The sequence below is a fragment of the Vulpes lagopus genome, chromosome 23, assembly GCF_018345385.1.
Source record: "Vulpes lagopus strain Blue_001 chromosome 23, ASM1834538v1, whole genome shotgun sequence".
NCBI classification, from domain to species: Eukaryota; Metazoa; Chordata; class Mammalia; order Carnivora; family Canidae; genus Vulpes; species Vulpes lagopus.
This window is the reverse complement of record NC_054846.1, coordinates 12,232,140-12,248,788: the sequence shown is the minus strand read 5'-3', so window position 1 is coordinate 12,248,788 and position 16,649 is coordinate 12,232,140. Positions and strand designations below refer to the sequence as shown.

At 38.0% G+C, this 16,649-nt stretch overlaps 1 protein-coding gene across 1 annotated transcript in view; it reads right to left on the bottom strand.

Annotated features, from left to right (window-relative positions):
* Positions 1-16,649, bottom strand: part of DCHS2 (dachsous cadherin-related 2) — a 228,275-nt gene that overhangs the window by 82,688 nt on the left and 128,938 nt on the right. The window contains exons 3-5 of the mRNA XM_041737820.1: positions 16,230-16,461; positions 3,267-3,503; positions 953-1,969 (exon numbers count right to left, since the gene is read on the bottom strand). Coding sequence (XP_041593754.1) covers positions 953-1,969; positions 3,267-3,503; positions 16,230-16,461 — 1,486 coding nt within the window. The remainder of the gene's footprint in view (positions 1-952; positions 1,970-3,266; positions 3,504-16,229; positions 16,462-16,649) is intronic.

The window sequence follows — 16,649 nt, the reverse complement described above, 5'->3', positions numbered from 1 at the left end:
GTGCCCTGCAGAGGGCGTCCCAGCTTGGGCGTGAATGGGAACTGAAATCCACTTAGCAGCCTTCTGGGCAAGTCATGTGCCCTGGTGTAAAGCTCCATCTGCTGGACGAAGGAGCACCTGTTCCTAATTCACACAACAGGCACTTTAAGGGAGTAAAGGCTTGAAGTTCATCAGAACTGAATTCAAATCCTGTCCCACCACAGGGCAGAGGGTACCAATTACAACATAAATGGTGCCTCCCAGAGTTGTACAAGTGTTGGCCTCCTCTTCCTTCTAGCTTCATAATCTAGGGCATGTTTTTTGAGCTGCGTCTCAGTTTCTACAGGCTGTATGGTTGGCATATGAACGTATTTTATTTGTAGGTGGTTGCAGAGTGAAATAAAATCTTTGTAAATTTCTGCAATATAAATTTAAAATATAATAGCGTTTTAATATTTAGCTTCATAATGAAGACTTGAAAAAATGCTCAGTGGAAATATTTGCCTCTTTCATCATGGTTCCCTTATCAGAATGAGAATAGGGAAATGCATCAACAGAGTGATTTTGCAATCTTACCTAATTGGATTTTTTCTAGCTTTAGATCAATAACATTTATAGTTTATGAAATATTATTTGGCATATTTTTTTAAAAATCTACAAGTGAAATAGAATGGTTGGGGGGATAATTAGACTTTGCATAGGGACTTATTTGGTCCAATCCTGACTGAACCTCTAATTCAGAATAAGAGCCATATATTGGCAATATGTGGGTGTGAGGCAAGAGAAGTATGAATCAATACAGGTAAAATTCTATTCAATTTTGACTTCATTTTAAAATCACAATTCTCTAACTGAATAAGGTATCTACTAAAAACTAATTTCAACTACATGTTTGTACTAATGTTATAACTAAAAGACTTGAGTTTTGTTAATTTTGATTTTAAAGGAGTAAGTGGAAGCTACAAAATGCTACCTGTATTAGGATTCATCTTGAAGAATTTTCCATCAGACAAAAGGAAATATGACAGCTGTCCATTCTTTCCCGAGTCTCTGTCAATTGCTGTAATTTTGCCTATTACCCCTTGGGGAACAGGGCTCTCCTCGACTTTCAAAAACAACACATCATGCAAGAAGGTAGGGGAATTGTCATTCTCATCCAGGACATGAACAATTACTGAAGTGCTCACATTTTGCGACAATCTGTCCTCCGGGATCCAGGCAAACACTCTAAAATTATATGTCTGTGTGGATTCATAGTCAAGCTGTCGTCGCAAATAAATCCAACCTGTGTAAGGATGGATGCCAAACACAGCAGAGTCTGTGTTGGGTTCCAGTGAGTACAGGAGCTGCGAGGTTGTGTGCTGTGGGCCAAGTGGGTAGGCCCGGATTTGCAGGATTTGGGTCATCAGTGAGAGAGACTCACTAACTTCCACTTGATAGACCAAGTTTTCAAAAGTCAAAGATGGGCTTTGCTCTCGTTCTTCAATTCCTACTGTCAGCACTAGCAGGGATGCCCGAGGAGGAATGCCCAGATCCTGGGCCATGAGTGTTAGTGTGCACTTCTGGGGCACGTCACTCCCCAGACTCTGATTGAGGTACACGACACCACGGCCCGAGTCAATAGCAAAGATGCTTGGGATCTGGCTTGCAATCGTATATCTGATGAATCCATTCTGCCCACTATCTTCGTCATGTGCTCGGGCAAGGTACAAGGCTGTGCCAGGCAGTGTGGTCTTGGATATTTTAACCTCATCAGAAGCTTTGGGAAATACTGGATGGTTGTCATTGACATCGATTACAGTTATGTTGACCTCTGTACTGCCGTAGGCTGGGGAGCTGCCAAGCTGGGCCTGTACTGTGAGCACAGCCACGGGCTGTGTTTCATGATCCAGAGGCTTCTGGGTTCGAATGATGCCCAGCCATGGGTGAATAGAGAACTTTCTGTCCACATCACCAGAGGAGATTCTATAGAAAATTGGCTCTGAAGAATCTGGAAAAGAAAGGTTGGGGGTGGGGGAGATAAAAAGAATAAAAAGAGAGAAAAAAAAAAGCAATCCCCATATGCACTTACTGGAAACACTGAAAACTTAAAGCATCTATCTATCTATCTATCTATCTATCTATCTATACTATATCCATGGAAAACACTATGTGATATCTTAAACCTTCCTTCAAAATATACTGAAAAATGGACAGGTAGTTAAGATGTATTAGCAGACAAAGGTAGTATCCAATGGACAAGGAGCAAGCCACAGGTTTCACTACCTTCCTTTCAATCATTTTGCATTAAGTAAAAGGGAAAGATATTCAGAAAATAATATGGATCCCTGTTTTACATATTTGGGGAAGCCAAGTTAAGCTTATGCTTGATGCTTCTCTATGATTACTACCTGTGAATGGCAAATATCCCCACCAAGATTAAGGGAAGGGAAAGAGGACAGGGAAGTAGCCTGTGAGCCTAACAAGATCTTTGGACAAATAATTCACTTCTAGGAATTTACCTTGCACAGAAACCTTTATAAGTTGTATGTGGATATTTGCGTGAGTCTTATTTGAACTAGCAAAAACTGACTATAAATCATTCGAATTAATAGAAAAAGGAAAATGTTTAAAGAAAACATGTTTATATCTAAGTCAAAATACTATGCAATCTTTTTTTAATGAGACAGAATGATATCCAGTTACTTGAAAAACTGTCCTTAATATATAAAAGTGTGGGGGGAGGGTAGTTGTCAAACCACAATATAGTAGGATGTATTTTCATTAAAAAATTGAAAAGTGGGGATCCCTGGGTGGCGCAGCGGTTGGGCGCCTGCCTTCGGCCCAGGGCGCGGTCCTGGAGTCCCGGGATCGAGACCCGCGTCGGGCTCCCTGCATGGAGCCTGCTTCTCCCTCTGCCTGTGTCTCTGCCTCTCTCTCTCTCTCTGTGTGACTATCATAAATAAATTAAAAAAAAATTAAAAAAAAATTGAAAAGTGTGTGTGTGTGTGTGTGTGCGCGCGCTCGCGTGCACGCGTGTATGTTTGGAGGAATGGGTTATAGATGCATATTTTCTACATTATAATCATTCTGTATTGTTTTAGACTTTTAAAAGTATCTATTACTTTTTTGATTAGGAAAAAATGTAGGATAGGAATAATGTTGAAACAACAAAGCAAGCCACAGATCCTGTGGTCTTCATTCCTCTTGCATGGAGAAAGGAAAAGATTTATTCAAGATTACACAGCCTAAGAAAACACAGGAAATGTTCCAATAATGGATTTTAACAGAGTATAAGAAATACTTACTCAAGGACTCTTTTGCTTTCACTGTTCCCACAGGACTGTCTTCAGGTACATCTTCATAAACTGAGAAAGTATACTTAGGACTTTCAAATTCAGCAGGTGCCAGTGTTGTCTGAAGAATGTGTATAGTGATGTCAGCATTAATGAGAGATGTGAGCCCGCCGCCATCTCGAGCGCAGACCATCAACAAAAGTGTAGTAGATTCCAAATGACTAAGAGTTGACGTTAAGTAAAGAATTCCTGGTTAGGAGAGAGAGAGAATTAAAAAGCACAGAGCATGCAATACACACTGATAAGCAACAGTAACACTGGATCTGCGAATTCTATTGTGATGATTAATTTTATGTCAACTTGACTGGGGCATGGGGTGTCCAAACATCTGGTCAAATGTTATGTTGTATGTTTCTGTGATGATGTTTTGGATGAGATTAACATTTAAGTGGGTAGACTAATTCAAGCAGATTGTCCTCCTTCATGCGGCTGGGCCTCACTAAATCAATTGAAGGTCTAAATACAATGCAAAGACTGACCCTTCCCTGAGTAATGGCAATTCCTCATGCCTGACTGCCTTTGAAATGAGACATTAGTTTTTTTTCCTGCTTTCAGTAGTATACTGAAACATCAGCTCTTCCTAAGACTTGAGACTGCCAGCATCAGACTGAAACTACACCACTGGTTCTCCTGGGTCTCCAGGTGACCACCTCACTTGCAGATCTGGGATCTGTTTGCCTCCATAATCACATGAGCTAATTCCTTATAATAAATTTCTTTATATCTACATATATCATCTATCTATCTCTGTCTATCATCTATTATCTATCATCTACCTGCCTATTTTTATTATTTCTCTCTTTTATCAGTTCCAGTTTCCTGGAGAACCTGAATACATCCACTTTCCAATCCAAGAACTTGAGCCTATTTGCAAAATTATGGTCCAAATTCTGTTAGGTAATCGATATTTTCCTAGAGCTTAAACATTAGCCATCTTGGAAGTATATCAGTTCAGCAGTAAAGACAAATTGTGTTGCCTTTGTTAGGCCTTACAATCATGTCACCAGCCCAGGATGATGGAAGAGCAGAGCATGACCCCATAATCCAATGTAATTTTTGTTGTTGTTGTTTAAAAGTTCTGTATTGTGTTATATAAACTGTCTTCATATACAAGTACATAAGTTAAAGACTTCTCTCTTCCTTCTCCTGTCCCCCAAACATCACAGTAGACCAATTCTTGCTATTATATGATAAAGTTAAAACATACCCCTTCCTGAACTCTAAACAGCTCATTCTAGACACTAGCTTCTAAATTTTTTAACTTAACAATCTGGCACAGGCATGAACAGTTCTGGTGCTTTTACACTTGTCCCTGAATGTTTCTCTCTCCAAAGTTCCAAGCAGTAATTGATTTGAATGGCCTCAAATTGGATAAACCTGACTCCTCAGCTAATGGAGGACTGTAGGGTGGTCATGATCTGCCCAGGCATCAGGATCCTAAACCTATGGAATGAAACTATAATGTCATCTTCTGAGGATTTGACACCTGACCTGAACTAGATGGTTTAGGGCAGCTCTCTTTTTCAACTGGCTCTATCTTTGTTGGTGAGAAGGTATAATGTCAACAGTTTGGGGTAAGAAAACTTGAATAAGTGTTAAAACTGTGACGGTAGCGGGGGGATTTGTGGGGGGTGCCTGGTTGGCTTAGTTGGTTAAGCATCTGACTTCAGTTCAGGTCATGATCTTGGGGTCCTGGGGTTGAGCCTCGCTGGGCTCCCTGCTCAGTGGGGAGTCTGCTTCTCTTTCTCCCTCTGACCCTCCTCCCACTCATCATGCTCTCTCTTTCTAATAAATAAAAATATTTTTAAAATAAGTGCTAAAACCATGGGAACAAGAATGGCAAGCTAGGCTGGTGTACATAGTGTGGGTAAGAAGAGAAGGTGTGAATGGTTAAGTTGGGGAGGGATCCAGTAATGCTGAGGAAACCAGTTATTTAATATTATTAACACCACCCTTTCATATGCCAGTTTGAAAACAGATATAACAGATATTTCAGAAATGAACATGTTAGTTTTTTTTTAAAGAGAAAGAAAAAAAACACAAACTTATCACATGAATTTACATACAAATAAATGTAGTTGAACTTTGTGGAGCCTATCACAATATAATTGGCCAGGATGGTCAAATGAAGGAATAGTACAGTTTTTGCCATTCTATCAGAAGCTGGCCAAAACATCTGAATTGTCAGCTTTCTAGACATAAACAAGATGATATCCATTCAGTTTTTTTTTTCTTTAAGTCAAATCTGTCCTCTCACAACTCCAACTCCTGGTTTTCTATTTCTATTAGAAATTTAATGAAACATAATTAAATTATAATTATTAATGTTTCTCTATTGATAACACATCATCAATAACTGAAGTCAAATATCTTGTCTGACCTGCTCTGGTCTACATGGTCTATGGTCTACATAACCCATTTTCTGTAGCAGTTCCTTATCTAACATGATTTTAGGTCCTTTCACTCATGGCTCATTTCTCCTGAGCATGCACCAAGTTGACTGGTGAACACATGGTTCCAGCTATAATCTATTACAAAAAAGAGTATAAACACTCTTCATTAGAATATTTTTAAAATATTAATATAACCAAGGATTATTACACCAGCTATAGCTGCCATATTAAAATTTGGGTTTATACTGATTTGGTGATCCACCAAAGCACTCCATAATTATCACATAAATTTCTAAGTCAGATTTTTCCTATCTGTTACCGATGAGCTTTAAAAATTCTTTATTGTTAAAGTCTATGCTTGGTTAAAAAAAATAAGAACCCAAATAATACAAAAGTGTCTGACTACAAAAGAAAATGAAAAGTCCCTCCACCTCCAATCATCCCTACTTCCTGGGCATATAGTCTTCCAGAGTTAACTCAGTTCCAATTACAGAGAAATTTTTTAAGAGTTTCATTTTGCACCCTTGATGATTATGACAATGAAGAGATTAATGTCTGCCTCAACTGGACCACAACTTGGTCTTCCTGAATCCAGAAGACTCCTTCTGAACCATTTTTCATGTGTGTATTAGAATAGGCTTCCTAAATCCACGTCTAGATACATCGGTGCCTCCCCAGGTTTTCAGGATGAAGTTCAAATGTCTTATCTCTATTGACCAAGTTGTTGGTAAATGAGCCCCTTCCACCTCTGTAACCCATCTCTGGGCAGTCCTTTTTGTCTCAGGCACAAATAGTTTATAAATATAAACTATTTATAAATATAAAGTTTATAAATATAAACTATTTATAATTTCCAGGATAGACTTTGCTCTTTTTCATTTGGATTGCTCCATCCTCTTCCTAGAACAACTTCTTGATCTTCTCTGACCTCTAGTCACATTTTGAAGCACAGTTTACATTTTGTCTGGTACAGGTGGGATTCATAGACCCTCCACTTTGTTTTATTTTATTTTATTTTTAAAAAATTTATTATTTTTAAATTTCATTTATTTATTCATGAGAGACACAGAGAGAGAGAGAGGCAGAGACACAGGCAGAGGGAGAAGCAGGCTCCATTCAAGGAGCCCGATGTGGGACTCCATCCCCAGTCTCCAGGATCACGCCCTGGGCTGCAGGCGGCGCTAAACCGCTGCACCACCGGGGCCACCCCCACTTTGTTTTAGATCCACCTTCTAGGATCCCACAGTGGCTTACATACACATGCTTATCATAAATTTAACACGTATTTTAATGAACAGTTTTGATCTTTCTTATTCACTTACGTGTTCTTTAATTTAATTGATGATTTATCATTAAAATCAAAAGACAACATTTTGAAAATATATAAACAACAATTTGGTATCCTAATAATAAGAGACGTGGCAGGAAGGGTTGAGGTCGAACTAAACAGACTCATGGGCTGTCTGCAAGAGGGAGGGACAGTGCCAGGAAGAGGAGGGCAGAGAAATAGACCCCCAAATCCAGGAGCCTTCATGAGGAGGATGAACCCCCATGATATTTGGCTTTGAAAACCAGAGGAGCTGAATTTCATGACTTCTTATAACCAGTGGGACCTAAAACCTGGAATTTTAAAAAATCAGCAAGATTGGGTCTGGGAGAGGTGGGAGGGTGAGAGGAAACTGAGTCCTCACCCTTAAAGAGACAGTACAAGAAAAAAATGAATGGTTCAATCCATTGTGGTATATTAATACAATTGATTATTAATGTGGCATCTAAAAAGAATGAATACGCACGTTTTCACTTTAAAACATTTTACACGCTACATTTTACATGGGAAAAATACAGAACAATATGTAAAGTATAATCATAGACACTAACACATACTTTATTTGTATCCCTCCCAACACACACACACAAACAGAAAAATATACAGGAGGAAAACATGGAAGGATCTGAACAATGATAAAAAGAGGTCAATGGGTTGAGATTATGGGACAGTTCATTTTCTACCTCATATTCCTATAGTTTTAATGAACATACATGCTATGGACTGAATTGTGTCCCTTAAATATTCACATGTTGAAGTTCTAACCCCCAGTAGGGCTGCATTTGGAAGTAAGTAATTAAGGTTAAATGAGGACATAAGTGCAGAGCCCTGATCTTATAGGATCAGTATCCTCATACAAGGAGACATTAGAGAGCTCACTCTCTTTCCACCATGTGAAAGTAGAGAGGAGGCAACTGTCCACAGGCCGGGAAGATCTCTCACCAGGAATCAAATTGGCCAGCACTTTGATCACACACTTGCAGCTTTCAGAACTGTGAGAAATAAATTTCTGTTATTTAAGCCACTTTGTCATGTTTTATGAGAGCAGCCTGAATGGACTAATATGTTAACTTTGAAATTAGAAATGCATATATGGGCAGCCCAGGGCGTGGTCCTGGAGACCCGGAATCAAGTCCCACATTGGGCTCCCTGCATGGAGCCTGCTTCTCCCTCTGCCTGTGTCTCTGCCTCTTTCTCTCTCTGTGTTTCTCATGAATAAATAGACAAAACCTTAAAAAAAATTACATATGTTAAAATATTAAAATACTCAGGAAAAAAAGATACATTTGTTATAAAAATATATCTACTACCTTCTTGTATAGGAAATGGATACTATACTGAAGATTTAGACTGGACATGAAAATGTGTGTCTTGAAAAATAACTGCCAGAACTCCTGCTCATTCAAATGTGAACTACCCTGTGTAAGGTTCAGCTCAAGTTCTATGGTCCTTAATTCCTTCCCTGAATACTCTAGAGTATTTTCCAGATCTCTCTTCTGAAGGCCTACACTCTCTATAGTCATTACTGTGATCAATAGATGGAGTTTGCCCTTAACATTTTGATTTCATGGAAGGCTAACACAAAATTATCTTAATAGGACAGTGTGACTCTGTGACCCATAACCTTGATTGTACTTGAAATGTGAAAGTGGTCTCTTAAAAATAAGATAACCCAAAGGGTAGCTGATGAGTCTAGGAAAAGTAGAAAAAAAGAGAGGCAAATGTTAGGTGCACAGATTCAGGTCCAGTCCTCAGAAAAGAAGCGAGATTGTTAGCAAACAGACTTTCCTATTATTATTTTTTCAGACTGTTTATTTCACTCTCGATGAAAACTAGAGTAATGCAGAGTGCTATAAGTCAATAGGCTTTCATATCTTTGTTCTACTGACAAGAACATCCTTATGATGGGAAAGGTCCATCAGGCTATTTTAATTTGATACCACTAAACATTAAAATGACCTCATTTCCTTCTTTAAAAATCAATGCTCATTTATAAACTCTTCCAGATATGATTTTGCTTTCTCTATAGTGTGCCTAGACTGGAAAGGTAGGCTGGACATAAAGCCTCAAGTATTCAAGTCTTGTGGTAATTATGGTTTCCATTATAACCTGATAATTGGCATTCAGTTTGCTACATCAGTAAAATGAGTTTGCTTAATGTAAGTGTGATGATAGGAGGAAGAGGAAGAGGAGGAAGAAAAACAAGGAGAAGGGGGAGGAGGAAGAAAGAGTATAAAAAGAAGAGGAGGGGGCAGCCCAGGTGGCTCAGCGGTTTAGCGCCGCCTTCAGCCCAGGGCATGATCCTGGAGACCCGGGATCGAGTCCCACGTCAGGCTCCCTGCATGGAGCCTGCTTCTCCCTCTGCCTGTGTCTCTGCCTCTCTCTCTCTCTCATGTTTCTCATGAATAAATTAAAAAAAAAATCTTTAAAAAAAAAAAGAAGAGGAGGGAGAGAAGTGGTAGCTGGTATAAGGCACAAGTGAACACATGAAAAAGAAGAATTCTTGGGTCTGCAGCCATGGTGGGAAGCAGGGCAGGTCATGAAAAGGTCTGGTGGCCCTTAACAAAGATTTGGTCTTCAGCCAAAGAGCTGTGGGAAGTCACTGAAACATTTTAGGTAGGGGAGTGAAATGACCAAATCTGTCCTTATATTTGAACAAGGTCCATTTTATGTCTCTATATATGAATTCTTTAGGCCTCTTTTGAGCAGTGACTACTTTTTTGACTTAAAAAAATATATTTATTTATTTATTCATGAGAGACACAGAGAGGCAGAGACACAGGCAGAAGGAGAGTCAGGCTCCATGCAGGGAGCTGGACACAGGACACAATCCTGGGTCTTCAGGATCACACCCTGGGCTGAAGGCAGCGCTAAACCGCTGAGCCACCAAGGCTGCCCTCAATCTAACATTTTTATATAAACTGAGGCATCTATTAAAAGTTGAGGGATTAGGGGTGCCTGGGTGGTGCAGTTGGTTAAACATCTGACTCTTGGTTTTGGCTCAGGTTGTGTCTCAGAGTTGTGGATCAAGTCTCATGCCAGGCTTTGCTCAGAGTCTGCTTGAAACTCTCTCTCTCTCTCCCTCTGACCTTCCCCACCACTTGGTTGCTCTTTCTTACTCTTTCAAATAAATAAATCTTAAAAAAAGGTGGAGGAACCAGAAAATATTATATATAGCTCTATAATATATATTGCTTATACATATGCATACTTATATATAATAATAAGATGGTCAATAAAATGAATAGCTCTGTTTGCCTATGTATTTATCAGCTTAGGATTTATGGCATTATATTTTCATATTTTAAAGTACAGTGATTATTTGGCTCTCATTTTTCATGATATTTGCAAATTATCATTAACCACCAGTGCAGGGACAAACTTTAACTTTAGAAAAATAGACATTGATTCACTTACTGGCTATTCATGAGCTCTGGTTATTTTATGCTTGATTACTGAGTGTTTGGATTTGTACATCCAATTATAATGTGCAATAATGTTTTGCCTAAGTTCTTAATCTTGTCACTTCTCATTTAAATGGAGGAAAGTATTGGAATGAAATATTTTTTAATTGACAGACTAATAAAAGAACTTAAAGACAAAAGTCCTCTCTTAATTAAAACCTAATATACATGTGATTGTACTAATTAAACAATACTGACTTTCAGAATCCAATCTCCTGAAAAAGCTGAGATGCTCTTAGCAAAGGTGATTATTCATAGTCAGAAAGCAGCCTATGGGTCATTACTAGACTTACAAGCTATGATATAGTTAAGAACAAGCACAAGCACAAGGGGTGCCTGGATGGCTCAGTTGGTTAAGCATCCAGCTCTTGATCTCAGCTCAGGTCTTGATCTCAGGGTCCTGAGTCCAAGCTCTACACTGGGCTCTGTGCTGGGTATGGAGCCTACTTCGAACAACCAACCAACCATAAAATCTTGACCATCACCAAACATGAAGTCTATAAGTGTGGCTTTCTCAAAAATAGAGATGGATTAAAAAAAAAAAAAAACTATGGGATGTCTATACCAATTTCTTATTGGTTATTGGCATTTATGATGTCTTTCTTATATTCAGTTTGTGAGAATATAGGAACTTATTCAGTAAATAGGTGACATTATGCTATTTATATCACACACAAATCTGGGTTGCTAAGTTGGAGTGGCTGAAAGGAATGGAATGGACTGAAAATTTTGTCTCATATTGGTAATGAAAAGGATTCATAAGAAAAACATACCCATTTTGGAAGATTCCACCAAATTCTATGTAGTCAGTTAAAAAGAGCATATAAACCAGGAGATAATTTGGTATTTCAAAAAGGCTTACACAAAAAGTCACAATGAGAGATCACTTTTCTATCTTACTCAATTGAGACAATGAAACCTATATTTATCTTAGCTTTGTGTTTAGTTTAAAAGGAAAAAAGGCATAATAATGGAAAGAGCCTTGAAATAGGACTCTAAGAAGTCAATTCAAGTGTCAGGTTTGTTACTGTGACTCGGCAAGTCACTAAGACTCTTAGGGCCTTTATTCTCTTAATTTGGAGATGGGCACAAAAGCATCTGCTTCATTTATGCCATAAATTGATGTAAGGCCCACATAGGGAAAAGATCTTACTGGAAAAGATATTGAAAGGTGTTGTCATCTGAAACAGAGCAATACAGGGACAGATGACGGGTCTAGGAGAGGGTTTAAGTTCAATTCTGCCGTTTACTCACCGTGTATCCTCAGGCAAGTCAGTAAATCCCTTTCAGCCTTGATTCCTTCCTCCACTATATCAGGGAGCTGAATTATAAGGTCCCCGAGAATCTGTGATCTTATACTGAAAAAATCAGTAAGAAAACTCTCTAAAATGCTTTTGTTTCCTACAAATCAGCGCATACTGATTAGGTGTTCATGATTAATTTTAGTCTCTGTCGTACAAATAAAAGGAAGTCATTATTTTTTTGGCATGAGTAGGCTCACATCCCTTATGAAATGAGATGTGGTTTTAATTTATTAGCCACGTATCTGAATGTTCTAAATGTAGGAAAGTGGCAATCATGGAGAATTATGAGAATCATTACATGATATGAAATGTGAGCTTAAAACTAACATTAGAAAAAGATCTGCCCTTGAAATGAAGAAAAACAAAGTCTGTGCTACATTACTCACAGCCTATGTTAAAATCCACGCACCCCGTACAAACAAAAGATTACAACCAAACACAGAGGCATAGCTGCCTTTAACTCACTCAGTTACCCTTTTAATTACTTGTTCTTCTGTAATGCTAAAGTTGGATTTTGTGTACACCACAACTAAACATAGATCAGACAATAAGCAAGGCAACATAAGCTTTTGGTGTAAGTTGTATGAGAATGGGAATTTTTATCTGTCTTACTGGCTGATGTATCCCAAATACTTAAAACAGTGCCTGGTACATAATAGGCACCAAATAAATGTGTCTTGAAAAGATGAGTTTGCTTCCATTTTCTTCTTTTGGTAGATAAACTACACTCTTCGAAACTTTAATGGACTTCTCTTTATATCATTAACTTGCTTCTATAAAAAGAGGTAAACGAGAAGAACTTAACCAAAGGCAGTTTTAGCAAAAGAAGTAGTTGGGCTACTGTAAATGACCAACACAAATGTTTGAAATCTGACACCCTAAAGTAATCTGGCTTAGCAGTTACGTTTGCTTCAGTGTAAAATTACTAAGCAAATAGGACAAACACAAAAGCTAAAGGACTACACTTTTCATGCTACTGAAGAGAACACTTCAAACAATGGAAGAAAAAAATCTACATACAATTCATAAAATAGGATTAAAGACATAAAAAGAGCTATTAATAAGTATGACTTTTGTGTTTCCTTCTTTTAAAACTCAAAACAGTGTGGTCTGCCTCGTGCCCACATCAAAGGAACCCAACTAACTGAGAATAGGAGAGATGAAGGCTCAGTTCAATATCTCTCTCCTGGTGCCCAAGCACATTTTACAAAAATGTTCTTTGAACCAACAACAAACTTAGAAAACCAGAAACAGAACAGGAAGATAAACCCACAAGAGAAAACAACCATGACATCACCACACCCCCTTCCAGTTTTCTCCAAAACATTTTTCTTACCAGATGAACACAGAAAGTCAAAGAGCTCTATTTTTAAAGTTTTAGTCTTGGTTGTGACACAAAGAGATCAATGGGCAATCTCTAGCCTTCAGTAAAACATGAGGCTAAACACAAAGTGTGTTAGTTTATAAAAGAGCATGTCTGATATAGGAAGCAACAAAATGAAAGGATGGATGAACCAGTGAGGAAATGAGTAAATGTCTCTAAGAGAGATTTTTAGAGTAATTCAGGAAGAAGTGACAACGTACAAATTAGCTCATGAATTCTCAAGTCTTCTCATATAATATAAAACTACACAGATATACACCTATATATAAGTACAAGTGTATTTAGTATACTTAGCATATATATCTAGAAAAGTGCTAGCCAGGTGGGAAGAGTCTTGGGAGAATTTTGACAAAAAGCGGGGGTACGCCATAGCATTACCTACCACACTGTGATGGAGAAAGAAGATTTTAAATGAAATTTTGCTCTGTGTTATCAATGACACTCACTTGCAGTTTTTTAAGAATATGTAGTAAGGATTTAAATCACTTTTTAATTATTTCTAGATGTCATTTATTCATTCCTTCTACAAATATATTTGATAGAAGCAATTTCTAGATACTGCATTTATACTGGCAGCCTCAGTGAAAACAGACCTTATGGCAAAAGCATGAAAGTCCAGCTCAATATAGGTTACAGCAATAACAACAGCAACACACACAGATTCAGAAGAGGAAAACTGTATTCCAATCCCATATTCCTTGTTCTACTCTTCAAGACATCAACAGTTAAATTAGCTTTTATGGCATGGCCTAGAAGCCTATTATGTACAATATAAAAAAATGCATTCGGAGTTGTGGTCAGCCAACAGATAAACTTGAATTCAACTGTTCAAGTTGAAGACTGCCTGTTCACTAGGCAACTTTTTCCCACAGCTAGTCGTGATGCTGTTTAATTCTCTTCTAAAGGTTAAAGTAAAGCATTACCAGGCCTCATGAATTTCTCATGAGTTGTGATTAAGCGCAACCAAATTCTAAGCACTGTTAGAAAAATGTCTTCAACCTAAATGAACCGGCATCAAAACTGCCAACAATAATACCCCAAGGCTACTTCCATTACGAATTTGGTCTTTGCTTTAAAAAAAAAAAATACTGTGATACTTCCCTAGATAATGACCCACGTAAAGCGTTCTCCTTGATTAACAATGGCATTTGTCTTATAGCCTGTGCCAGGAATGGAAGCCTGTGGCTTTATTAAAGCCAGTGCAGCAGCAAGAGATCTCTTCTAAAAACAGAACACAGTACTGCTCATTCTTCAAGACTTTCCAGGAAAAACTAGACGATGAGCATGTTGATGTCTTTTAAAAACAATCTACTAAATGTTTTTAGATCCTGTGCCCTGATCACTGGCTGACCTATATATTTTTGGCAATGCTAGCGTCCTAGAGGGCCTGACAATTTGACAAGCAGTTTAGATGGATTTTGAAAAAGCCAAGATAAGCAGACTAATTTCCTAAAAAAAAGTATTTTCTTCTGATCTTTGAAATGCTAAAGGAGCCATGTCAGTGGATTATTCTGAGCAAGGGAAGGTCTGCCTTATTAAGACTGCCATTGTAAACAACTAATCCCCCAGCCAGTCACACACACCACATGTAAGTATATTTTCCAAGCAAGAAGCAAAGACTCTCCATCTACCAGGGATGGATGGGAAGCCAAACTAAGTTGGCAGATTAGATTTGCTATGTAAATTATTGTTTGTTGCTAGTGAATATGGTTGTTGCAAAGGGTATTGTGAAGATCCAATAAAGACAGTGTACAGAAAATGTCTATTGTAGCACCTGACATTATCTTCATCACCGTAGAAGTGCATTTTACCCATGCTCAGGTCAGGTGCTTTAAGAAGAAATAAAATGTCAAAGAGATATCTGCACTCCCATGTTCACAGCAGCCAAGTTGTGGAAACAACTTAAATGTCCAACAACAGATGAACAGATAAAGAAAATATGGTACATACCTACATCAGAATAGTATTTGGCCTTAAAACTGAAGGAAATCCTGCAAAATGCAACAGTATGGATGAATCTGGAAGATATTATGTTGAGTGAAAGAAGCCAGTAACAGAAGCACAAATACTACATTATTCCACTTACATGAAGTCTCTGAAATAGTCAAAATCATAAAATCAGAGAGTTGAATGGTGGTTGCAACAGGCTGGCAAGGAGGGAGAGAGAGATGGGAAATTGCTAACCAATGGGCATGAAGTTTCAGTTAAGCAAGAAGAGTAAGCTCTAGAGATTGTACGTTGTACCTGTAACAACAGTAATGCAGTGTATACTTAAACATTTGTTATGTGTTCTTACTACAATAAAGTAAAATTAAATTAAAAATTTGTAAAAGGAGAAATGCAAAAGAAAAAAAATTGTTTTGTTTTGGTTTTTTAAGCATCGTTTTGGGACCAGATATCTCCAATATCTCAAAAGTACTACAATGTAATATTATATACTTGAGATTTTAGATTTTCTTGTGATCAAGTATTTCAAACATTACTTTGTTAACCAATAAGAAGGGGGTGATAACCTCCTAAATTTTTATTATTTCCAAAAGACTCAGTTTATCCACTGGACTTCTTTGGCAGATATGCAATTACCATATTAGAGAAGTAAAAGGAGCTTTAGATATCTTATCTATTCATACACTGAAATCGTGGCCATCATCCTCGGATGGTAAGATCATATGAACGGAGTGAATGGACATTTGCAAAATAAATATTACTGGCCAGCTGCTTCTCATAATTTACTGCCATTAATCCTCACAAAATCTTGCAACATAGGGATTGATAGTACTGCTTTTAAGGTGAAGAGACTGAAGCCAATAAACATTATAAGACCAGGAGGAAACAAGGCTTGTTACATGATCCATGTCTCATGTAACCACAAAGCCTTGGTTCTTTACAATACACCTTGCTGCCTTCTGGAAGGTGAAGTGAGTCCTGCAACATCCCTGCTAAAAACAAAATAAAACAAAACAACAAAACAATTTTTGCCAGTTTTCTGGCTGTTACACAGAATCTGTTGATTTCAGAGGAAAACTGTTCCAAGAGCACACACCTGTAGCAGAGTCGATGGTAAAAAGGGATGACAGGTGTCCAGGAATGAGCTCATAAGCTACTGTTCCATATATCCCAGAATCCCTGTCAGTGGCAAGAACATTGATGATCTCGGTGCCTGGCTGGGTCTGGCCACTAATGCTCGTCACGTAGGTCGACGGATTAAAGACAGGTTCATTATCATTCACATCCTCCATTTCCACACGAACAAAAGCTTGTGCACTTAGTCCACCCTGTTGGATAAATGAGAAATGATTACAAATGGATTTCTCCTGAACACTAAGATGTAGAATAATTCAAAGATCCTAGAATAGAATTTTAAAAGAACAACAAAGATACATATTCATTTTACTTTTAACCTTGAGATATGCGTTCACGTGTATCTGTCCGTGCTTCAGCACTGATCCTTAAATATGAATGA